Below are 24,689 nucleotides of genomic sequence, written 5' to 3'. Positions count from 1 at the left end.
GCAGGACCCTCCTGTCCCCAGCCCCTCTGTGCTGGCATTACAGGCACGTGTCACTGGGTCCAGCTTTTATGTGGGCGCGGGGATCCAAGCCTGTGCAGCAAGCCCTTCACCTACTGAGCCACCTCATCAGCCCTGCTTTTGTTTAGAGACAGAGTCTCACTATGTAGCTCAGGCTGGCCTCAAACTCACAACCCTTCCACTTCAGTATCTGGAGTGCTGGAAGTACAGCTGTCACTACCAGGATGCACAAAGAATGGCAAAATTGTTAAAGTGAGTATTTTTAAATACGATATTTAGCAGTATTTAATAAATATATTTAATTGATTAAGTTTTCTAATTTATCCATATGCTAATTTTCTCTACCCTGCTACTATAATTTCAAAAATATCCTCAATATAAGACGATTAGTGAGTCATTTCCCTGGTTTTTTGGAGGGGTCATTTTGGAGATCTCTTGGTTGGGGCCAGCTATGTAGCATGCACAGGCCACCATCAGGGACATGAAGGACTCCATGTAACAATGTGGCCAGGTTCGGGATGTCCCTGTGTGGGGTGTGAGTGGAAACAGAAGTTTACATCTTGGCTTCAGGAGGACACATTCTGGCAAGGGATGGTTCTGGACACAGATAAGAAAGAAGATTGGGACACACGATCCTGTTCAGCTAAGCAGGAGCCAAGGTCAGCCAAGTACACCCTCGGCAGTTAGCGCTCAGCCAAGTAGAACGGAGTCTGGGGAGTCTGGCCCAGGCTCCGAGTGCACAGGTGCGGCTCCTGGTTGCCCTGGTTACAACCAGTTCTCAGGATGATCACATTTCAATGAGAAAAGCTTTATGCATATGAAGTCAGCACACAGGGGTGGGGAGAAAAGCAGGGTGTGTGGGGGTTGAGAAAAGGGGGATGGGCATTGGCATCTGTCTGCTGTGTATCCCAGGGGGCACAGTCTATTCGACTCTGAACTGCACGTCACTCACTATGGCCACAGGGAAGGGTCCCTGGGAAGGGAGATGGGCAGTCTTGGTTCTCTTGGTAGTTTTTGTCAACTTTGGTCCCCAGCATTGTGGTATACATTGACCCTGGGAGAGTCAAGCCCACTCCAGGAAGGATTGACAACTCTTTTTTTTTTCCTTCTAGACAGGGTTTCTTTGTTTAACTTACTCTGTAAACCAGGCTGGCCTTGTACTCACAGAGATCCCCCTGCCTCCGCCTCCCAAGTGCTGGGTTTAAAGGCGTGTGCCACCACCACCTGGCTCAAACTATTGATTAACACACGAAGGAGCCATATATGTCAGTTCAGGAAGGTGGCCAGGGACATGGATTCTCTGGACCACATCTCTCCTGGTGGGAGGGTGGGAAACCTAGGGTTCTAGACATTCCTTCATTCATTTAACAGTTCAGGATAAGATCCTTGGCACTGGCAGGAATCGGTCTATTCAACTCTGAAAGGGGACAGAGCTCCCATTGGAAGGGTTGTACCATGAAAATGGCCAAATGACTTCAATGGCACCGGAAGGATGAGGTTGAGGGGGGTTCTGTGCTCCTTGCTGGCCGACCCCTCTGGGATAAGATTGTCAATGTGGAAAAAGCACAGGGGAACTGAGAGTCCCACCAGGGATGGGCTTGGCGCGTCTGAGCTCACCTCTGTAAACTGCACATTCGCAGGGTCCCCCAAGGTAGAGCCATCTGGTTGCTTGTAGCCGGCATAGCGGATGAGCTGTGAGTTCCACACTCGGAAGTCATGCTTGCCGTCTGTCCTCTGGGGGAATATAGTGATGGCTGACCTTGGGAGAGAGAAGAGGGCATGAGTCAGCAGGATGGCCTTTGCCCTTTGGGGATGAGCTTTGTTCAGGTCCCCAGCTGTGCCAAGGGGTTGAGTGACCAGCTCCTGCAACAAAACCCACGGTCTGTGCAAGGTGGAAGGCAGGAAACGCACATCCTGGCCTTGAAGTTGTGATCCTCTTGCCTCAGCTTCCCGAGGGCTGGATCGAGAGATGTGTGCCACACACACTGCAGGGCATAAGCCCTCCTGTCTGAACATCATGGTCCACCCTTCGTCTGAAATCCTCTCTGCCGTCACAAACCCACACCCAAGGCTGCACTAGACTCTATTTCCATAAGTGGCTTCTGGGACGGAGTTCAAGGGACCCTGCTTCTAAGCACATTTTGCAGGTCTTACTCTTCAGACAAGGGAATGCAGCATTTGCTACCCAGGTCGTCATGTCACTGATGCAGGAGGATGAGAGGACAGAGTCTGGGTGATTCATGGATCCAAAGCTGGTGTTCACATCTCTTAGTGAAAATCTCCGCCACACATGGGAGACAAGCAAGCCGCCTTCCCTCTGACACTAAGACACATGGCTATGTCTACAGGGGGCCACCAGCCGGAGCCTGTTTGTGTGCACGTATGTTTATAAACGGCCGAGGCACACGGTGTGAGGAGGGTGTGATAATTACTTTCCATGTGGGAGCCGAGATGGAGGGAGATGGGCAGCGTGGCCACACCTCCTGTCTGCTTGACTGGAGCTACCTGAGGGCAGTTTGAAGGCACCAACTCTTTCCGCTCATGCCGGACATCCTTCTACATCTGTCTCATAGCTTTTAGACCCACGATTTGAATCTTAAGAAAACGATCCTAAGTGTGATTATTTTAATTCACACTCAATGAAGTCCCTCTCCCCAAAGTAGATCACTGAACACAGCAGAGATGTATTGTCGAGCGTGGGGTGACCCCTCCTCTCACTGGCGCACAGTGTCCTTCGGAAGTCACCAGGATAGCCCCTAAGCAACTTGAGGGCTTAGCCTTGGCAAGACCTGCCATCATTCAGGGTTCAGAATATCAGAATATGCTGGAAGGTTCTCTCTCTCTCTCTCTCTCTCTCTCTCTCTCTCTCTCTCTCTGTGTGTGTGTGTGTGTGTGTGTGTGTGTATAGGTGGCCAGAGGCCCATCCTGCTTTTGGAGACAAGGTCCCTCAACTGCCGTGAAGCTCACTGGCTTGCTAGGCTGTCTGGCAGCAGGTTGTAGGAATTCCCCATCTTTACTTCCTCAGCACTGGAATTGTAAGCACATGCCGCTACACCGGCCTTTTTAAAGCACGGGTCCTGGATTTGAACTCAGACCCCTAATCTGGTACAACACATGCCTCACCAACTGAACATCCTCTCTAGCTACTTGCTGGGAAGTTCTTTTGACATTTTTCTCAGGGTGATGTTACTTAGCAAAGAGTCTTAAATATGAATTCCTCTCATACATATTGTTTCTGTCTCAAGCGGTGGCTCAGGCGGCAAGGAAGTCCATTCCTGAGGCAGACAAGCCCCCTCTGTATGAGCTCAGGGCAGGCTGGGGTTTGTGGGAATATCCGTGAGAGAGCCTTGGGTGTTTCTGAGGCGGGATTGGTTCTCAGCAGTGGGGGAACAGATGTCACCAACAGGATTGACAAGTGCAGCCAGCTGTGGATGGGGCCTCATCTGTGAGGAAGGAGCTGAGGCCAGGGTGGAAATCATGGACCACGGCACCTCCCTGGCTCAGCTGGCTCGTGTAGATTATGTTCTTTGTATGGGTCCAGGAGTCCAAGGCGGGGCTAACTGGGGCAGAATGGGAAGGCACAGAGTCCTGTGGATGGGAGGCGGCCACAGGCGGAGCAGGTTGGGATGCCGTGAGAGCCGGCTTTACTTGGAAAGGGGAGCTTATCTATTTACTTTTTCTTTCTAGGAATTCTAACTAGTTTCCTGACCTCTCTGTGGGTGGCAGGGAAGGACAGTCCAGTGGGACTCTCAGTTTTGTTGTTCTCTCCAGCAGAGGAGGGGCAGGGGAGAAGAATACCAGGGTATTTCTGCCAGCTGGAGGGCACAGCCTTTCCTCCTGGCAGCTCAGCCACATCCAGAACTAGGACTCCGCCCGGCAGGGTCATCACCTGCTTCATCCCACCCCGACGACTCACCTGAGGTTCCCCTTGTTGGTGGCATACTTGACGTGGTTACAGATGTAGTTGAACATGCCATGGGCCGTGGTGCAGTCTCTGGCATCGAACACCTGTGGAAAGTACATGGTGGGACTGCTGGCTGCCTCCCCTCTCCCTGGCAGGTCCAGGGCAGACTTCCTTTCCAGGGGACCTGAACTCACTGCCGCTGCCCCCGCTCTTGGATAGCCAGCCCCTCTACTTTTGAGGTCCAGGCTGTATAATTTTGTATTGCCATTTGCTTTTCTATGCCAATAACTGAGGAAGTGTCCCCAAAAGTATGTGTGGAGGTCACATGACTAGGTGGTGAAGAACGGAGCAAGCTGTCTGGGGCTGGTTGTATTTCCTGTGGGCTCACCAGGAGTTTAAAAACTAGAAAAAAAAATCAAATAATCTAGAGCTGAGGGTGGAGGTGGGAGCTCACGAGACCCTGCTCTGCCCTGAGGAGCTGCTAGGAATTGATGGTTTCTCACTTCTTCTGGTGACGTAGTACCAGAAAGCTGGCCCCGCCTTAGTGAGAAACCCCACACCCCAGCTCATGCCAGAAGCCCAAATCAAATCAGTGGGGTCACAGAACATAAAAATAAAATATGGAAGTAGAAGAGGACAGCTGGGAACAGGAAGATAGCAAGAGAAGGTAGTGGGTAATGAACACGGTCGAAATTCGTTATGTAAGTGAATGCCGTAAGGAAGCCGTCAGTATGCACCATACAAGCTAGCACAGTCCTTCGAACAGAAAGATTGATCCGACAAACCAATCTACTTGTAACATTAAGCTGCTCTCTAGGACAGACTCAAACTAGGGGTGAGGAAGTGAACACCTTCAGGCAGGTGCAAGATAAAGGGAGTGTTGGGTCTTCAGGAAAAGAGACAGCAGAAGGGAGTGGTGAGGACTTCGGCAAACAGGACAGCCTGAGTTCTCCCAGGAGGCATGGGCATGGCAAGTTCCTCCAGTAAAGAACAGTGTTCTGATGGGTCTCCACTAGACTGGATCTCTTTTGCAGATCCATCTGCCCCCTTGGCTCGTTCCCTTCCAGAGGGTCTTCCAGGCATCCGAGTGTCACCACCTACCTGCAGCTTGGACCACTGGATCCTGCCCACACATCGAGAGGCATTCCGCCAGGCATGCTTGGCTCCGTAGATGAGCTCGGTGTCCTTGAGCTGGTAGGTGCTGGTGTTTTCGATCTCCTTGTTCACCTCCTCCAGCCTGTCCATGTGCGCCTTGGAGCCAAACCTGAGGGAGCAGGGACAGGGCAGGGAGAGGGCCACAGTGTGATGGCTTGGACGTGTTCTCTCTCTCTCTCTCTCTCTCTCTCTCTCTCTCTCTCTCTCTCTGTGTGTGTGTGTGTGTGTGTGTTAAACACTCGAATCTCTGTGCTACTAACAGGTGAAAGAGCCTTTATGCCTTTATGAGGTGGTGAAGAGTAAATTCTCAATCTCTCTCCTTCTTACTTTTTGAGGCATGGAACCTGGAGCTCAACGATTTTCACCGATTTTGCAAGGCTGGCAATCCAGTGAGCTCCAGGACTGTCTGTCCCCATTCCAATATGCTCTGTGTTCACAGAGTGCCGGGGAACCAAACTCAGGTCCTCACACTTAAACAAGGAGCATTTCCCCTACTGGTCCAACTGCCTAGGCCTCTGTACTTGCCTTTTAATGGATGAGTAGTATTGGTCGAGAAATTCTTTGGCTAGCGGGAAGAGCTGGTCCTTTGTGCGGACATCTTCTGGCTTCCGAGTGTGCTGGGACGGCAGCATGACAGAGCCCATGCAGATGTGCTCTGTGCACCCCGTTTCCTGGGAGCCAAGAGGGAGGTGAGTGAGTGTCTGGCTTCTCGCCACCATAGTTGGCAAGCATCATGACTGAGGACCAGGACCCGGGACTCACAGTCAGTCTGACTCTTCCATCCCAAAGGGATCTCCCAAGCCAGCTTCAAATTATTGCTGGACATGATTGGTCAAAGCCCCCAAGGAGCAGTGGTCTTGTTTTAAGCTGCCCAAAGTGTTTGCACTGGTCAGTTAGGGAAGGGGCTCTGCTACTGGGACCCACAGCTACTGGTGCAACAACCTAGTGTCTATGTGCCTCGACATCTCTACCTGTATCCTCTGTCAATCATCTACCCATCTATCACCTATCTACCTATCATTATCTATCTATCTATCTATCTATCTATCTATCTATCTATCTATCTATCATCTATCTATCTATCTATCTACTATCTATCTTCTATATTTTGGGTTTTGAGACAGCATCTCATACAGCCCAGGCTGGTTGGTCTTGAACTCACTATGCACCTGAGGTTGGCCTTAAGTTTTCAACTTTCTGCCTTCACCTCTCAAGTGCTAAAAGTACAGGTGTGTGCCACTGCACCCATTTCCAGAAAATCTTTTTTATTCAATTTGATCAAAGAGAACTAATAATGACATTGTTATTGTCAGCACCATCTCATCATTGTTGTCACAGATATTATTATCATTATTTTTATTATTACTGAGACGGGGTCTTTATATGTCTGAGGCCAAAGATGACCTTTGAATTCTGAGCTGCTGCCCCTACCTCCTGAGTGTAGAGTCTATAGTCACACACCATCACACCACCTGTGCTCTGGTGCTTAAACCCAGAGCATTATACAGTCTTCTAGGGTGACCGAAGGTGCGTGAGATAGACCCTGTCAAAACTAGCCACTTCCTGGTCAGGTCTGCAGAGCCATCTGGCCACACTGTGCATTTACAAAAAGCAACACATAGCAGTTGTTTTCAGCTACTGAGTTTGAGGCCTGCTTGTTATGTGGCACTAGCCAACAGATACAATACTCCTTCAAGAGACTCTTTTTTTTTTTTTAAACAAAAATGGAAGGTAATGGGTTGGAGTGTTGAGCATTAAGAATGTGGTGGAGGACAGAGGCCACAGTGGGAAGCAAGGAAAGGTTGGTTCAGTGCCCATCTATGATCACACTGTCAGAGGTGAAGGACGTGCGAGGACCCTTACCTTCTGCTGGGAGCAAGGTGCTCACACAGAAAAACCCCATCAGTAGAGCACTCAGGGAGGCATGAGGCCATGCCTGCAGAGCCCCTGGCTGTCACTATGTGGGTGGGGATTCTGGCCTCTGATGGGGTGGGCTGCAGGTGGTGTTGATGGTCATTCATATGACCCCCCACAGATGCCCCTACCCCTCCTCCCAACACTCACCAATGTACTCTTGAGGTGCAGAGTGTCAGTGAGGACCACATCTGTCTCCCAGTTCTTGACCTTGAGGAAGCGGGGGCACCTGGAAGGGCTGCCATTCTTGGTGGGGGACTGCTTTCCCGAGGTGGGGGGCTGTGAATGAGAAGGAAAGTGACACACAAGACAGGACCAGAGGGGCCGCAATGTCTCGTCTGGGACTTATAGGTTTTGCTCTTTTTAGGACACCCACCGCCTTCACAGAGAGAAGCCCCCCCCCCCCCCCCAGTGGCAGGTGTGAGATTCCCAGAAACCAACAGCTTTGCCTATGCAAAAGACACATCATGGCATGGGAAAAAGCTATGGATTCAGTCCTGGGGTAGAAGGCAAGAGGTCACAGGTGATTGCTTCAGTGTCTGCCACAGAGTCAAGAGTATCTAGAATAGACTCTATGTTCTATTATTATTATTTATTTATTTTAATATTTATTTATTTATTATGTATACAATATTCTGTCTGTATGTATGCCTGCAGGCCAGAAGAGGGCACCAGACCTCATCACAGATGGTTGTGAGCCACCATGTGGTTGCTGGGAATTGAACTCAGGACCTTTGGAAGAGCAGTCATGCTCTTAACCTCTGAGCCATCTCTCCAGCCCTAGACCCTATGTTCTAATATCTAGAATGCCTCCGAGAGACCTGGTGAACGTTTGTGGAATGAATAAATGACTGAGAGGACCTTTGAATGGTTACAGTCCTTAGAGTTGTAGAAACTGGGTCATTTGTTTGGTGGGGACACCCCACGTGAAAGACAAGCTGGAGAGGGAGCGAGTCTGAGCTGTGTGACTCACTCAAGTGCAAGTTCTAACTCACAAGCTCTCATGGCCCCCGTTTCATCCTAACTCAGAACTCACGGCCAAACAGGAGAGAAAGAATAAGCAGGCACAAAAATGGTAGCGTTGCGGTGGGATGAGAACATAAAGGAAGGGAGAAGATGGAGAGAGGTGAGTGCAAGGGCCTGTGGTCAGGGTGAACTTGCTGAGTTAAAGGACCAGGGGCTTGGGGTGCTGGTTCAGCTGCTTCACCAGGAACATAGACCTAAGTTTGATTCCTGGAACCCGTGTGAAAAACCCAGGCATGGTGATGTGAAGGGGAGAAGAGGGATGGGGAGGTTAAAGGTCAAGCCCATGGCTCACAAGCTTGGAAGCACTGAAGCAGGAGGACAGCTATGAGTTATATGATGAAGTTGACAGCCTGAGTCTTTGAAGACCAGCTCTGCTTTCCTCCCTCAGAACTGGGTGTCGCTCAACGAGTCTAGTGTCACTCTGGGCTGCTTGCATTGGAGCCATGGAGACTGAGTGACAGCAGGAATCCAAGAGGGAGCCATGGACACAGTGTTTCCATCGTGATTGGAGGGCAGAGGTTTGGACAGTGGCGGGAATGAGGATAAGGTGTAAGGTGTGGCTGGCCAATGGCCGTTAGCCCTTGCTGCCAGGCAGCAGAGAAACAAGATAACGGACCAATGGGAGCTCCTGGGTAGCACACCAGAAGCCTTGCTGGGCCTGCTGCACCTGGCTTTGATGTTTTAATTAGCCTTCAGTGACACTGGATGACAGGGAGGGGATAAATGAGGAGATGGAGTGTAGGAGACAGGGGCCCTGCATACAGGACACAAATGGCTTTCTGAGTAGGAACCAAAGTCTCTGCTCAAAATGCCTATCAGCACGTTCAGAGCCGCGAGGCTGGGGTGGGCACGTGTAGACTGAGGTGGCAGCCACCCCTGTCCATTCCTTTCCCAGCTTCATGTCTGCTGTAGGAGGATGGAAGTGTCCCGGTGGGGGGACACCTGCTCTACCTGGATGCCCACAGACTCACTCCGCTGAGGGCTTCGTAGAAGCCCAAGAGAAGCACCTAGGCACTCAGGTCAGTGGAGGCTGAGGGCCCCCCCACAGGTGACAGTGCTAACCCCTTCACTGGGGAGCAGGAACGGCTCACTGACTATCTTGAGGCAGGGGTCTGGGCTCTGTAGCCTGTGGGCTCAGCCAATTCATGTTTGTGTTTCTGGAGAGCCCTTTTCCCCATTTTTACACGGTTTAGTATAACAACCCAAATAGAATAATATTTTGTGTTTCATGGAACAATAGAAAGCTCAGGTTTCAGGGGTGAGGTTTTCATGGATCACCCTGTTGCCCGTTTCTTTTGCAAGGCGCTGGGACTGAACCCAGGCCTTCATACACACATAGGCAAGTGTTCCCCACTGAGCTCCATCCCCAACCTTTGAAGCAATTCTGTTAACTTTTCCAGGCAGGCTTTGCACTTACTGCGTAGCCCAGGCTGATCCCGAACTTGTTATCCTGCCTCAGCCTCCTGAGTAGCTGGAGTCATGGGCCTCTGCCATCAGGCCTGACCCATTCAGGGCTTCTTGTACATGGCAGTGTCATTGCATTATATATAATAATGACAGAAACAGAGACTGGAGAGTTCCCAACGATGTCTCCAATTTTGCCACTGGCCTATTTTGCTCAAATGCCATTGGGGTGGAGGTCTTTCCAGAATTTCTAGGAAATATCCCTGTGTGCCCTGCTCTCCAGTGACCCTTACCACCTGTTAAACATCTGTAGAACACTTATCATAGCCTGAGGGGGTCTTTTGTGCCTCTGTACGTGTGCATGTGCCTGTGTGCATGTGCGTGCACGTGTGTGTGCATGCGTGTATGTGTGTGTAGGGCAGAAGACAACCTTGGGTGTTATCTCAGGCACCATCCCCCTTATTGCGAGACAGGATCTTCTATTGGTCAGTAGCCAACAAGCAGTTCGCTAGCCAGCCAGCGAGTCCCACAGGTCCACCCCTCTCCAGTTCTCCAAGTGTAAGCCGCAAGTCCAAGATACAGGCACCATATCTGACTTTCTTGTTTATTTGCTCTTAGCATCCTTGAAACTGTCAAGTGACCTAAATGCATAGCCAAGGACTCTGGTCAAGTCTTGATTTGGAGGGGGGCAGTGAACCATGAAGCTGCTGAGCTTGAGCGAGTTGCTTGATGGAAGCCAGGGGCTATTAACAGAGGTGCCTAGACTTTTCACGGGGTCACAACCTGACAGACCTATTGTAAAGTGAAAGTATCCTAAGAAGAAAACTCAGATGATACCTAACCTGTGGGGCACCCCCGGCTCAGTAGCCGAAGCTCACTGTGGAGTGCTGGGTGCTTCTCTGTGATTTCTCACTGAGAGGGAGCTACAACGATTGGGCTGTATATTCCCGCAAAACCTCAAGTACAATTTCTACAGAATAAATATTGCTTTCTCACCACCGCGAAACTGAAATGCTAAGGATTTCAAGGATCGTGGGAGGGAGGAAGGGAAGGCTGAGAGCCTTGGAGATGCTGTCTCAACAGTGTGGTGGGGGCCCAGCTGGAGAGTAGAACTGGACGTGGGACTGGAAGAGGGAACTGGGCTGAAAACGGTGTACAGGACGGGCAGCTGAGAGTCTGGGGTGTGAGAAGTCAGCCTGGTGGCTTCCTGTTAGGGTCATAGATGTCCTGAAAACTTGACAACACTACCAGACTCTGAGAAGCATGGGGGAGAATGTGGGGGCTAAAGGGAGGAAGTGTTTGAAGCAAGAACCTCAATATGACAGGCAGGAAGATGTCAGAGCAGGGTCAGGGACCTGTGTGTTCCCAATAGACTTGTCCCGTCAAATCCTTATATCGACGTCCCAAAGCCCAGTTCGTCTGAATGTGACTGTGGTGGCTAATGTTGGCTGTCATTTCAGAGGATCTAGAATCACCATGGAGACAGGCTCCTGGGCATGTCAGTAGGAGAGTTCCCAGATTAAGTTAGTTGAGGTGGGAAGACTCAACCCCAACTGTGAGTGGCATTGTCATATGACCTGGGGTCTTGGAACTGAATACAGAGAAGTGAGCTGAGCCCCAGCACTCCTTTCCCCTCTCCCCTCAGACTGTCAGCCAGAAAGAACCCTCCTTCCATATGTTGCTTTTGCTGGGTAGTTTGTCACAGTAATCAGAAAAGGAATGATACAATGCCCCAACTGAAAACAGGGTAACAAGTTACAATGTAGTCACAACGTAGTCCTTGATTCAACATGGCTGACATTATGTAGAAAAGGGGAATTCAGGGGCAGACACTCCCCCACCCAAAGAGGAAAGTCTTGCGATCATGAAGGCTCTTGTGACTTTCAGTTCTCTGTGTCTTAATGGTGACACAAAGCACCAGGTTGTCAGGACTGGATTATGCAGCCCGGATGAGTGAGCCCTGGAGCTGAGCCCAAGCTTGCACAGTCAGCCAGCATCTATCTCCCTTCTTCCCTGTTGGCACCAGCCATGGCTGCTCTGTGACAGCCCTGTGTCAACCTGCCTCTTCTGGACTTGTCCTGAAATGAGGACAGCAAGCCGGGGCCAAGCTGGGCAGCAGGCCATCACACCACAGGGGCTAGACGCCGCCTCCTGGGATCTTCCTGCAACCCTAGGCAACACCTGCCCCAACCTGTGGGGACTTCTTCTTCAAGAGAGCCAGCCTAAGCCAGTTATGGTCCCTGGTAGTGAAGCATCCATGCCATAAGCAAATTGTTTGGAGGAGGGAGCCAACTGTGCTTAGGACCTGGGGAATGATTTCTGTGGGTTATGTGCAAAGCATTGTGTTCAAAGTGACCCAGTCCCTACAGTGACCCTATGATACTGGCAACCACTCGCTTTAATTTCCTCTCACCATCGTAGTGTTCTAGTCCATGGGGGTGGGGAAGAGGAGGAGTTCTGGGAAGCAGACCTGTTCTAGTGTGAGAGAGGAGGTGGTTCAGACCCCTGAGTTTAGAGAGGCCCTTAAACTACAATGTGAGCGGGGGAGGGATGCTTAGCTCAGTTTCTAGAGAGCGAGCTGTGCAAGCCCGAGGACCTGAGTTCAGATCCCCAGCACCCATGGAAGAAGTCAGCTGTCACAAATTTGTGCTTGAAACCCTAGCATTGGGACAGAGGACAAGGGATCTCTGGGGCACTCCGGCCAGTTGGTCCAATCACAACAGGCTTAGTGAGACACCTCGGCTCAGAAGAGCAAGGGGAGCCACCTACTGGGGCATGATCCATGTACTGCAGACTACTAACTGGATCAGTGGGCTATAAAAATATAAAACCACGAAAGGGCATGAAATTGGGAGGGAGACAGAGGGTATGTTGGGGTAGGGATGGTGAGGAGGCTGGAAGAAGGGGATACAGGATGGATATGACCAAAATGCATTGTATACGTGCATGGAATTTCTTAAGAGAAAAAAATGGAGAATGATTGAGGGTGACAGAGGGCATTGACCTCTGACCTCATGTTCATACAAATACACGTGTATATCCATCCACACACGTGTTCCTGCACATGTATGCACCCCCCACACATGTGCACTTGCACACATATGAACCCCCACACACATGTGCCTGGACATGTAACCCCCCAAAAGCTAGATAACGGACATTGACCCCCATCCTGAAGAAACTTCTGGATAGCTACATGTTCCTCGATAACCCTGAACTTGGCCCTGTGACCACACCAGAACTGTTATGTGCCTGGGACATTAATTTTAATAATGAGTCCTATAAATACCTGTGGCTCGTCTCCTGCATGTGAACTTGCTAAACACACATGTTTCAAATGTCTTGGGAGCAGAATGAAGGGAGGGCTCTCTGGAGCTGTCAGGATCTCTGTTGGAAAGTGAAGGGGGTCTCAGCTATCAGTTGGGGCAGGGGTGGGCAGCTCGGCCTGGGCTAAGGTTATGGGAAAAGGGTTTTGACAGTGAGCCACACAGTGACTCAACATTCAGAGAATTCTGCTTGGTTCCCCATCAACTGCCATGCCTTCCTAGGTGGGACAGCCTGCATTGAGTACACTTGCTATGGAAACAAACCATTAGCAGAATATGTGGAAGTTCCCACAGGGCTGAACCCAAACATTGGTCTAGGGCATTCAAACCCCATTTCCTGGCTCCACCCTGGCTCTGACCCCCAGACAGCAGGACTTGGTGTCTTTGTGTGCATGTGTGACATGTGTATGCATGTGCACATGAGTGTATATGTGTGTGCACATGTGTGCATGTGTGTCCTATCTCTACCTGTTTGTACACATGTGTGTGGTGTCCAGAGTTCACTATTGCATGTCTTCCACCTTATTTCTTGAGACAGGTTCTCTCACTGAACATGGAACTTGCCACTTGGTCAGACTGGCTGGCCAGTGAGGTCTAGGAATTCTCTCTCTGACACCCCAGTACTTAGGTACAGGTGTATACTCTGTTGCCTGGCTTTTTACATGGGTGCTGGGGATTTGAACTTAGATTCTCATGTTTGGGCAGCAAGCATTTTACTGAAGGAGTGATCTCCCTAGAGCTGGTGACACTTTTGAATAAGGGACCTAAAAGACTAGGGGTCACCAAACAGACTGCTTAGGTAGAGGGAGGAAGGCATTGGCAGAGACTGTATTCTGTCACTCACCACTGTAGATAAAAGGCCCTGTTCAGGAGAAGTTTCTGGAATGCATGGTTTTGAAGGGTCTGCTTCTTAAGGGCAGTGGGATTCAATGTGGGTGAGTTGACCCAAGCAAGGTCTCCATGCTCAAGAGGTCAGACAGAGGTAGATCTCTGGGAGGGAGGAGCCCACTGGCATCAAGAGATGTCAGTCAGCGCACAGCCAACGGCCTCTCCTAGCGACAGCTGGGTGGGTGGACTATGTGGGTCATGTGGGGACAGAAGTCTCTGAGACCCCCAATGACCAGCACTATGGCTGCTGGAAGTATCCATGCTAGCTTGTCTTAGGAGAGATGCTTCTGGAAGTCAAGGCAAACATCTGACGAAGAAACGGTGGCCCTGAACTCCTTCAGGGATGCGGCCACACCCAGTTTCAGCTAGTTTTGAGCAATCTCTTGCAAATGTCTACTTAGTGCCCAGAAGGGCCCAGCCCAGAGCATATCCACCAGCTCTCAGTCCTCATTGACAGAACAGGGTCAGAGAGCCCAAGTGTCTGTTCAACTAGGCACAGGTGACAGGGCTGGCTACGTGTCCCCAAGAGACACAGGTCACGGATGTGGATGACAGACAGGATGCTGATGAAAGAGGGGAGTTGTGGTTTCTTAGTCCCCTGCCTCATGTTGGTGAGTTAGTAATTAGCCAGACTCAGGCTGTCAGGCTTGGCGGCAGGCACCGTTACCCACCGAGCCCCTTCACCAACCCCTGTTCCTAACGTTAGGAAAAGTCTTTCATTTTTCTCATTTGCAGTGATGTTAGCTGCAGGTCTGGTGACTGTGACTTCACTGTGTTGACATGTGTGCAGTGTTCATCCCTCAATTCTACGCGGCAGTTACTATAAGGACGGCAACCTTATTCTCTGGCCACTTTAATTCCACACGAGGCCTCGTTAAGCTGAGGGTGGGCTCTGAGATGGTGGGATGTGGGATGGTGGGACTGTGGTCATATGTCATCTCTGAAACTCACTGATCTTCACTGAGATACTAAATCTCTGTGCCTCAGTTTCCCCAGCTATAATATAGGGACAACAGAGGGGTGGTGTGTGTGTGTAGTGTGTGTGTGTGTGTTGCATACACTTGAGTATACAGGTCATGTATTTGTGCCTGCAGAGGCCAGAGCAAGACGTAGGGCTTTGGGTGTCTTCCCCCATCTGTCTCTGCCTTGTCCTTCAAAACAGGGTCTCTCACTGAGGCTGGAGCCTACCATATCGCCTAGGCTGACTGGCCAGAAAGCTCTTGAGATCCTTCTGTCTCTAGCCCCAAAGGCTGGGGTTATAGGCATGTACAGCCATACCTAGCTTTTTATGTGGGTGCCAGATTTGAACTCAGGTCCTCATGCTTGTTCCACAAGTGCTCCTACCCACTGAGCCATCTTGCCGGCCCAGTCGTCTATATACTTTTTAAGTTATCTCTAGAAACATGACCCAAGTAGCTGCGCTGCAATATTAGAAAGGGGGTAATAAAAACAATAGTCTACATCATTCAGTGTAGGTGCAATTTTGTGAGTATTTTCAGCCTGTGCCCCAGTGGATCTATGGGTACCAAGTCAAGGCACACACTATGCAGACAGCACTACCCTGGGTAGGGCTAGGGATGAAAAGAGATGGCAATCCGGAAGTACTCAGCACAGCACTGACAAGGCTCAGTAAGTACCAGGCACGGCATTATTCCATAGGAGAGGATGAGTCCTTGTGATGAGGGGAGGGTCTTGGCTCCTTGCTAACTTGTCATCTGATGTCAATCACCAGTGAGGACTAACAAGCCTGGGTCAGGGCTGACTGAGGTTCCCTGCTGTCGCCATGGGAGATGATAGAGTGTCTGCTCTATCCCTCTGCTGCCAGGGCCCACACGGTTGCTGTCCCTCTGCCATTCAACAGAGCTGGCCCAGAGGTCTTGGAGACTCCCATGCAGACTAGGGAGTATGAGCTCAGGAGCCTGGCTCCTCCTGACTTGTAATTTGGAACTCCCCAGAGGCCAAAGTGCTGGCATTTGATTGGAAATACAGAGGCTCCACAATGAGTTCTGACATTTTGAAAGTGGCCAGGAAGCCCTCAGTCCCTAGGGAGAGGAATGCCAGTTCCCGCTGAGGTGAGGGGTTGGGAGAGAATCACAAGAAAGGCCACTAGAGTGACTGTGTAATCTCTTCAACCAGCAGGAGGCTGGAGACAGAGAAGGGCAGACTCCAGGGGAGAAGCCACTTCCGGCTTGGAAACTTCACGTCCTGTGCACTGAGGGCTGGGCGAGTGGTTGGTTAGACTTTGGAACGGGACATCTGCCTCCAGATGGTGCGAAGTTATTTCTCCATTAGGGAACCACTGGGACACATGAGGGATATGGATAACCAATGAAAGGGGGACATCGAGAAGGGCTGGGTTCCATTCCTAGGGATCTATAGAGCATTCTGGCTGAATGGGACATGGCTGCCACAAGCTCATATTTTGAAAAATTGGACCTCAGAGGGTGATGATGTTGAGAGGCCAGGGGCCTGGCTAGTGGAAGTGAGTCATTGGGTGACTGGCAATGAGGAAATATTTCTGCCCACTTCCTGTTTTAGCTCCACTTCCTGATCAGCCAAGATATGAGCAAGCAGCTTCACCCTCCTGCCACAGCTGCAGCCAAGATGGCTCTCACCTCTATGTCTTTCCTGCCTTAGTGGACTGACCCCCTGAACTGTGTAACAAAAACAACCTCTCCTCTCTAAAGCTGCCTGGTCAGACATTCTGTCGCAGTAGAGAGAAAAGAACACAGGGAGAGGGGACAGGTATTAGGTCTCACGCTATTTATCTGTTGTGACATTTTACATATGGTGATTATCACAGAAGGGCCTTAGCATGGTGGTGTGAGCATCAAAGATAACAGCAGAGATCCAGGAGAGAGCCTCAGAAATGCAAACCCATACCTTGTCAGCCATAATCATTTGTTTTTACCGGGAAACTTTTATCTACTTTACGCTAGGCAAACTCCTATTGATCTTCAAAAGCTCAGGCCCAGTGTTACCTCTCAGAGCAAGCCTCCCATGCTGGCTGATGAGCCACACCAGTTCCCATAAATCCCTGCTTAGCACTAAGCACACAGCAGACGTGCATTTCTCCACGAGGCTCTTGAGGGCAAGGAAGGTGGAGTTGGCTTTTCTCTGCTTCTAGCCCAGAGCTAGGTCCACGGGTTTCAAGGAAGCATTTGGAAGCATGGGAAGTAGCTCATCCCACCTTCCATCTTGGGCCAGATGCAATTTGCGCTGAGGATGTGCAGGACGAGGTCCACAGAGATATCACCAAAGACTAGAAACTACGGGCTTTCTGGTCCTCCTCACAGCTACCCAAGAGACGTCACCTGGTATAGAAAGAAACAGCTCGGCTTTCCCAGGCTGGCTTAAGGGCGGCACCTGTGTGCCAGGCTCTCCAAATTTAAACAAACACGAGTCCCCAAGGATGGTGGCACTCCTCTTTGGGCCAAGAGTGTGGCCTCATTATTTCTTTAAAAAAAAAATGGTGCTCTCAGTTAGGAAGTTCTTTCTCATGTCCAGCCTGTATCTTCCTTGCTTTCTTCATACATATTCTCTGCCCCTATGCCCAGGTCTGGGGAGGGGGAGTACAGACAGCTGCTCTCCCTCTATGGTCACCAGTCTCTTTCAGACTGGGGAAGCAGACAGTGACGTCCCTTTGTGCAGTGAACAGTGCTGTCTGTCTGAAGATGCTCACAGAAGTAGCAGATGAAGGTAGCATCACAGAAAGCCACTGCTGTGCAAATACAGAAAATGCCTGACTGTGATGCGCATGCGCATGCACACCCCCTCCCCCCAAGAATGACTAAAGAAGATATCATGAATTGGATCGGGAGTGAGGGAGACAGGAGGCATTTGAGCAGGGAGAGGGAGGGCAGGAAATGATATAAGCTCAGCACTCCTGTTTGAAATTCTCAAAAAAATTAAAATAAAAAATTGTTGGTTAAAGTATGAAAGAGAAAAACAAACTGCTTCAGGAAAGAAGGAGGCGGGCTTAGCAGCGTTGGGTGAGATGGTTTGAGCAACCTCTGGGAGACAGTCCACATCTGACAAGACCAGCTCCGTATTGACTGGCTCCACATGGAGGCCCAGGGTGTGCAGATGAGAGGCGGACGGGGACACAGCGCTGCCTCCTTATCTCTGGATCTGGCAAATGTACCCTAAACTTGGGTCTCAAGGAAAGCACTTGCTCCCTCTGTCTTGAGGATTAGACACAGAACCAAGTGAATGCAGGGAAAGTGCCCTCTTGTGCCAATGATAGCCAGGGTAATTATTTCCCCCTTTCTGAGAAAGGGTCTCGTGTAACCCAGGCTACCCTTGAACTTGCAACCCCACTACCTCAGTCTCTGAGTGCTGGGGTGACATCATCACACTCAGCTCCTTCAGCAATGTGGAGTCTGGCTTTACAGTCAGTGCATCTGGGAAGCTCATGTTGGACCAATGGTTTGGAGTTTTCGGCCATGGATTGTTCTGAGGATCTGATGTGAGGGGTAGAGTGGGCCCAACCCTTCACTGCTGGGCTCTGGGTCAGTCTTTCAGACAGTGCCACTCGGCCATCTTACTGGGTCCTCGGGGCTCAGCACCCCTCATCACCCCTCTGTTGCCACACCAGCTAAGAACCTATCCCCCAATCACTTCTGCCATTTTCTCTGTCCTGAGCTCGACCCCTCTAATTAGAAGATCAAGGTGAGTTTTTGCAAATTACCACTTCCAACAAGGTGAAAAGCATAAAAGGAAGTGGTCACAGCCCTGCCCTTGCTCAGACTTTGCCAGGGCCTTCCATTTATTTCTAGAAAAGTCCAGAATGTTTCTGCTTCTTCCCCAAACTTCTCCTTCAGCCACTCACCAACAGGAGATCACAAACTCCAATGGCAAACCAGCAGAGCGGGCTGACAATTTCAAACAGTGCATTTGGGTGTACATTGTGCAGGCAAGAATATTTCTCATTTCTTTTCTTTCTTGACACATAGGGATTTCTTAGCCATTTTCTACCCATTGTTTATAATAAAGGTATGGCCAGCTACTCAGGTGACTGAGGCAGGAGGATGGCAGGGTAAAGAACTGCTCAGGCTATCGAGTGAGTTAAAGGTCAGAAAGGGTAATTTAGAGAGACTTCATCTAAAAATTTATTTTTAAAGAATGGGGGAGGGGCTGGATGGCTCAGAAGCCAAGAGTAGGTAATATGCTTGCAGAGGACCCAAGTTCAATTCCCAACACTCATGTTGGCAGGTTCATAACTGCCCGTAATTCCAGTTTCAGGGGATCTGATTCCTTTTTCTGAACTTTGTAGACACTGCACTTATGTGCACATACCCCCCCCCCACATACACACACATACATACACACACATATACACACATACACACCCACACACATATACCCCCCCACACCCATACCCACACACATACCCACACACATACACATAACTAAGATAATAGAAATGGATCCTAGAAAACCACAAAAGAATGAGGATATAGCTCAATGGTAGAGCACCTACCTAGTATGCATGAGCAACAACAGTAAGAAAAAATGGATACAAAAATATTTATCTCCTATCCTAAATGTAAAAATAAACCCAACAGCATCAGTGTGCTAATGAAGGATAATGGGCACCTGGTCTTGCTAAGATGGTGACAGTACTGGGTGGTAAGGACCGTCCCAAAGTGGAGAGTCTACGTGAGCAGATTGGCTTATGTAGACTGCTACTCTCCTAAGGTGGTTGGAATAATAATGGCCCCATAGACTCCTATATTTGAATACCTAGTGACCAGGGAGTGAAACTTTGAAGAGGATTAGGAGGATTAGGAGGTGTGGCCTTGTTGGAGATGTATCACTGGAGGTGGGCTTGGAGGTCTCAAAGGCCTACGCCCAGCCCAGAGTCTCTCCCTTCCTATGGACCAGTGTATAACTCTCAGTTACTGCTCCAGTACCTGCCGTCATGCTGCATCTTCCCTGCCATGATGAAAAGGAACGGAACCTCTGAAACTGTAAGCAGGCCCTCAGTTAATTCCTAAGAGTTGCCTTGGTAATGGCGCCTCTTCCCTGCAACAGAACAGTGACTAAGACTAGCTCCCTAGTAGGACAGGCTCACATATGGCTAGACAGTGTGTGTTTAAAGGAGAAACAGTGCTATTTCTGTGCGACACTCTGAAACAATGGCCATAAATGAAAAATCCGACTCATCTCTTGGGACAACAGACTGCACACCTGACAAATGGTGGTGGAGCCTGGATCTGGCCGGAGGCACAACTTCCTGTCTGTCTTTGTTGTGGAAAGGTTGTCAGTACACATGGCTTAATTTTTAATAAAGAAAGGAACTATAACCCAGCGCAGTGGTTCATACCTGTAATCCCAGCAGCTGGGAGGCAGGGGCCGGAGAGTTTCAAGTTCAAGGCTAGCCTGGGCTGCACATTAAAAAAGCCAAGGGCTAGTGATATAGCCTAGTGTACGGAGTTATGTGCTTACATGCCAAGACATGGGTTCCATTCTTAGGACCTCTCTCTCCTACAATAAAAAGAAATTATGAAGGAATTTTTGAACAGTATAGTAGCCTGTTTTCTTGTCCGTGAACAGGAGACCCCTGTTCCGATGTGGCCTTTGTTTGTTTGTGTTTGGCTGGGGTGAGCCCAGGCCTCCTGCCTGTTAAGTACACACTCAACCACTGAGCCCACTCCTGTTCCAATGTGGCCTTGATTTTTGAGGACAGTTTAATGCTGTTCACCCCACAAACATTCCTGGGTGTCACCGGCTGCGGGAGAGTCAGCCAGTGGGATTGTGGAATTCCCCGTGCCCATTTCTTCATCCTCTGTGTCTCAGCTTGGCTCACCAGCCTCTGAAGCCCTGTGGAAAGGCTGGGAGTCCTGGCTCAGAGGGGCTGAAAGGCTCCAATTGTGTGCGGGTGCTGAGAAGAGGGGGTGCAGCTCCCCTTTTCCAGACCTCCCGTGGGTCACCCCACTCCTGCCGCTGTGGGGTGAGGATCACTGGTAGGAGACACAGACTCTTTCCAAGGGTTACTCTGGCCTGGCCCCTCAGTTGCCTGGGCAGGAGAGAAGCGGCTGCTGGTCCCTGGCCAAGCTGAGGCAGTCTTAGAAAGGAATGGAAGGGACGGTGACTCAGCTGTCAGCACACGTCTCAGCAGATTGGCACGGACTGAAATACTCGACAACAGATGGAGCTGGCGAGGCTGTGGGCAAACAGCCCCCCTGCTCCTGCCACTTATCTGGTAAAATGGGTACAGCCACCGGGCTGGAAATGGAAAAGACTTTTGACTCAACCCAACACTTCCAGGAATCTTTTTCTCCTAAGTCCGTACACGTGCCAAATGAGTATCTATCTATACAATACCACACGGATAGTGTTGCCACAGCCAAAGAGTGGCCATGGCCCAAGTGTCTGTTATGAGGGCTTACCCAATAGAGGATGGCATAGCCTCACACTGGAATATTATACAGTCGTGAAAAAGAACCAGGCTCTCTGTACTGGCTACACAAGCTAAAGCCATCTGAGTGAGGAAATCTCAGTAAGATCGGGTTGTAGACAAGCCTGTTGGGCATTTTCTTAATCAGTATGTGTGTGGTACCAGCCCTGGGCTGGAGGGCCTGGGTTCTATAAGAAAGCAGGCTGAGCAAGCTATGAGGAACAAGCCAGAAAGCAGCACCCTCCATGGCCTCTGCATCCGCTCCTGCCTCCAGGCTCCTGCCCTGTTTGAGTCCCTGTCCTGACTTCCTTCAGGGATGGATTATTACCTGGAAATGGTAAAGTGAAATAATCGCTCTCCTCTCCAAGCAGCTTTTGGTCCTGGTGTTTATCGCACCAATAGAAACCCTACTTAAGACAGCGGCTCCTTTGCCTCCTCACAGGGACTTATCTTCTAGACATGTTAACACGCAAGAAAGCAAGGCCAAGTGCGGACACTTTTGTTTGTTATGAAGGAAGACTAACACGAGGGTCGTTTGTCTGTTTATATATGAGATGTTAGGACGCACAAAAAGCAACCAATCCTATTAGTCTCTACAGCTGGCATTCAAGGGGAAAAGATATTAGCGAGGATATTTGCTGGCTTTAGATTTTTTTTTATATTTTTATAAATATCTTTAGATTTATAAAATTTAAAAGAATTTAGAATCTTATATTTTCTATGGCGTTAGAACATGGAACATGAGTGTCTTTCTTGGTAGGAACAGGAATGTAAAATTTGGAAAAATGACAAGTTCCTAAATGCTTGCTAACATTGCATGTGGAGACGTGAAGCTGACCCTCACACCCCTGTCCCTGCCCTCTTGGCTTAGCTTCCAGGCCGATGGCTCTGGGATCCCATGCCCCCCCCCCCCCCCCAGGGAGGTACGGGGACCCAGGGTGTGGCCAGCATATCCACTTACCTGCTCCTTCTCTGAATACGGGTTGTTGAGGACCACAGGGACGTTGCCCTTCCCCCACAGGTCATTGAACACTCGGTCGTTCTCGCCGCCCAGCGGCAGAGCTTTGTGCAGCTTGCCGTCCCCGTCTCTGAAAGGCAAGGACAGGGAGGACACGGTGAGGAAGTGATAGCAAGATGGCGGGCTTGATCTGGAAGCCCCGCATGCATCCGTGCAGAACCCCAGCTCACTTGCAGGTCTCTCTGTGTAGCCTGTGGGTCCACGCATCTTCACCAGAACCCCACCCCTCCCCCAGTGCTACAGGGAAGGCAGTTCTAGGCTTGGGGCAAAGCTGCCCCATGGACATTACTCACCCCCGCTCCCATTTCCCAGGCCTGGGAATCTGGGGGCCTCTCAGATCTGTCACTGTCACCCTCCTCAGGGATGTACCGTATGCCCTGCCCACCCCAGACAGCTCATGACCGGAAAGGCAGGGCATGGGATGGGTGGAAGTCCTGTAGGCCAGATCCAAGGCTCATTCTGATCTTGACCAAGGCTTTGGGCTTCTTTATAAAAATCACCAGCTTAGGGGACATAGCAATGAAAGTAATAGCACTCATAATGGCGACTAGAGTCAATTAGCATTCCCTACACACGTCAGGCATGATGTGTGTGGTTCACGAGTGTGTGATGTACAGGAGAATGTGGAGGCCCGAGGTGAGCCTCAGATGTTATTCCTCAGGAACCATTCAGCTTTTATGACTCTCTCACAGAAGAGAGATTATAAATTTGATGGGACCACAGAACAGGAAACTCCATCCATTCCCTGCCTCTACATCTCCAGTGTCCGGGAGCCTTCCTTTCTATGGATTCTGGGAACTAAACCCAGGCCCTCATTTTTTCAAGGCAAACACTCTACCAGCTGAATGGTCTCCTGGCCCCTTTGTGTGTGTTTGACTCATCTAAGCCTTCAGATGGTCCATGGGGCAGGAGTGAGGATTAGCCACCATCACCACCACCACCACCATCATACCTTCACAGATGGTGCAGATGGTGCAGAAGAGAGGGCTGTGGAGGTTAGAGCTGCTGTCAATTCCAGAGTCCAGCATGAGCGGGGAGACAAGTCTGGCTATGCTGATGGGGAATTAACTTGGCTGGGTCAACTCCTAGGGTCAACTCCTCATATGGCTGAGGGCATGGTTGTTCCCAGGGACTATGGACTGTAACACATAAAGTGAGCTGAGCCCGGCATTCACTACATACAACTTCCTGACAGTGCACACCATGTGACCAGCTGTCTCAAGCTCCCACTGCCCTGACGTCCCCACTGTAATTGACTGCACCCTAGAACTGTGAGTTGCAGACTCCCCCTTAAGTTGCTCCTGTCACGTTGTTATATCAGGGCTATGGGCAGATAACTCACCCAGGGACCAAGGTCACAGGCGGTCAGTGGTAAAGTCATAGCTTCCAGCCTGCTGCTTACATTCACTCTGAAGTAGAGACCGTTAGTGTCCTTATTCTCCACCACTGTCACTGTCACCACCACACTCAGAAACAAGCCTCTGGCTTCCTCCTCATCGGCAGTAACACCAACACCAGTGACACCCGCATTGCCGTTGTCATGATCTTTGTCACATCTTCAGCATCCTCTTCCCTATCACGATGACCGCTATTCACACATCCTCACCAATATCAATATCATTACCATCATCACACCATTGTCACCATCATGATAATCACCATTATCACCATGGTGACCATCTTCACCATCACCGTGCTCAGCACCACTCCCATGACCACCATTGTCATCACCATCATGATCAAGCTCGTGGTGGTGGTTTGAAAGAAAATGTCCCCCAAAGGGAGTGGCACTATTAGGAGGTGTGTCCTTGTTGGAGGAAGTGTGTCACTGTGGGGGTGGCCTTTGAGGTCTCCTATGGTCAAGCTATGCCCAGCGTCACAATTCACTTCCTGCTGCCTGTGGATCAAGATATAGAACTCTCAGCTCCTCCAGCACCTTGACGACAATAGACTAAACCTCTGAACTGTAAGCCACCCAAATTAAATATTTTCCTTTATAAGAGTTGCCCTGGTCATGGTGTCTCTTCACAGCAATTGAAATCCTAAGATACTCATCCTCACCAAACCATCACCATCATGACCATCACCACCACCATCACTGCTGCTATAGCCATGAACACCATAATCACCGTGGCCATCATTCCCTTCCCCTCTTCACCATGACTACCACCAGCATCACCAAAATAAGAGTCACACGAGAAAACTGAGGTCCATGTTCAGGAAGTCATTAGCTCACATCACATGGTCCTCAACCACAGGCTTGTGCCCGACTCCAGAACCCGATCTCTTGCCTGTGAAGCCCATCGTCTTCCTGCCCTTTCCTCTGATTGGCCCAGGATGAGGCTATGTCAGCAAGGTCCTGTAGGGTAGCCAGCCTCAGAGATAAAGACTGGACCACGCTGCCCAGATGCCCGCATCACCTCTATCCTTTCCTGTGAAGGCTGCTCTCTTGTTCCTCTCGGTCTGTTGGCCCTGCATCCAACTGAGTTGTACCTTATTCTCACACCCTATCCCAACTTCAGACCTCTCAGTTACTTTGTAGCCTCCCTCATGGGTATTAGTCCCAGGCTAGTCTCTTGTCTAGCTCTCTGTGTTACCTCCCCAGCTTTGGGGATTCCATCCCCTCAAGTCTAT

The 24,689-nt window shown here is 50.1% G+C and overlaps 1 protein-coding gene across 4 annotated transcripts in view; it reads right to left on the bottom strand.

Moving 5' to 3' along the window:
- Nos1 (nitric oxide synthase 1) overlaps nucleotides 1-24,689 on the bottom strand; it is a 108,521-nt gene that overhangs the window by 51,936 nt on the left and 31,896 nt on the right. For all 4 annotated transcript variants that reach the window (XM_041648222.1, XM_041648223.1, XM_041648221.1 and 1 more), the window contains exons 3-8: nucleotides 21,999-22,125; nucleotides 7,142-7,270; nucleotides 5,603-5,748; nucleotides 5,024-5,186; nucleotides 3,935-4,026; nucleotides 1,636-1,777 (exon numbers count right to left, since the gene is read on the bottom strand). In XM_041648222.1, the coding sequence (XP_041504156.1) occupies nucleotides 1,636-1,777; nucleotides 3,935-4,026; nucleotides 5,024-5,186; nucleotides 5,603-5,748; nucleotides 7,142-7,270; nucleotides 21,999-22,125 (799 nt within the window). The remainder of the gene's footprint in view (nucleotides 1-1,635; nucleotides 1,778-3,934; nucleotides 4,027-5,023; nucleotides 5,187-5,602; nucleotides 5,749-7,141; nucleotides 7,271-21,998; nucleotides 22,126-24,689) is intronic.

The sequence above is a fragment of the Microtus oregoni genome, unplaced genomic scaffold (assembly GCF_018167655.1).
Source record: "Microtus oregoni isolate MIOR12 unplaced genomic scaffold, Mior012 000003F_ref0000135, whole genome shotgun sequence".
NCBI classification, from domain to species: domain Eukaryota; kingdom Metazoa; phylum Chordata; class Mammalia; order Rodentia; family Cricetidae; genus Microtus; species Microtus oregoni.
The sequence above is the reverse complement of the archived record's forward strand: the minus strand, read 5'-3'. Positions and strand labels throughout refer to the sequence as shown.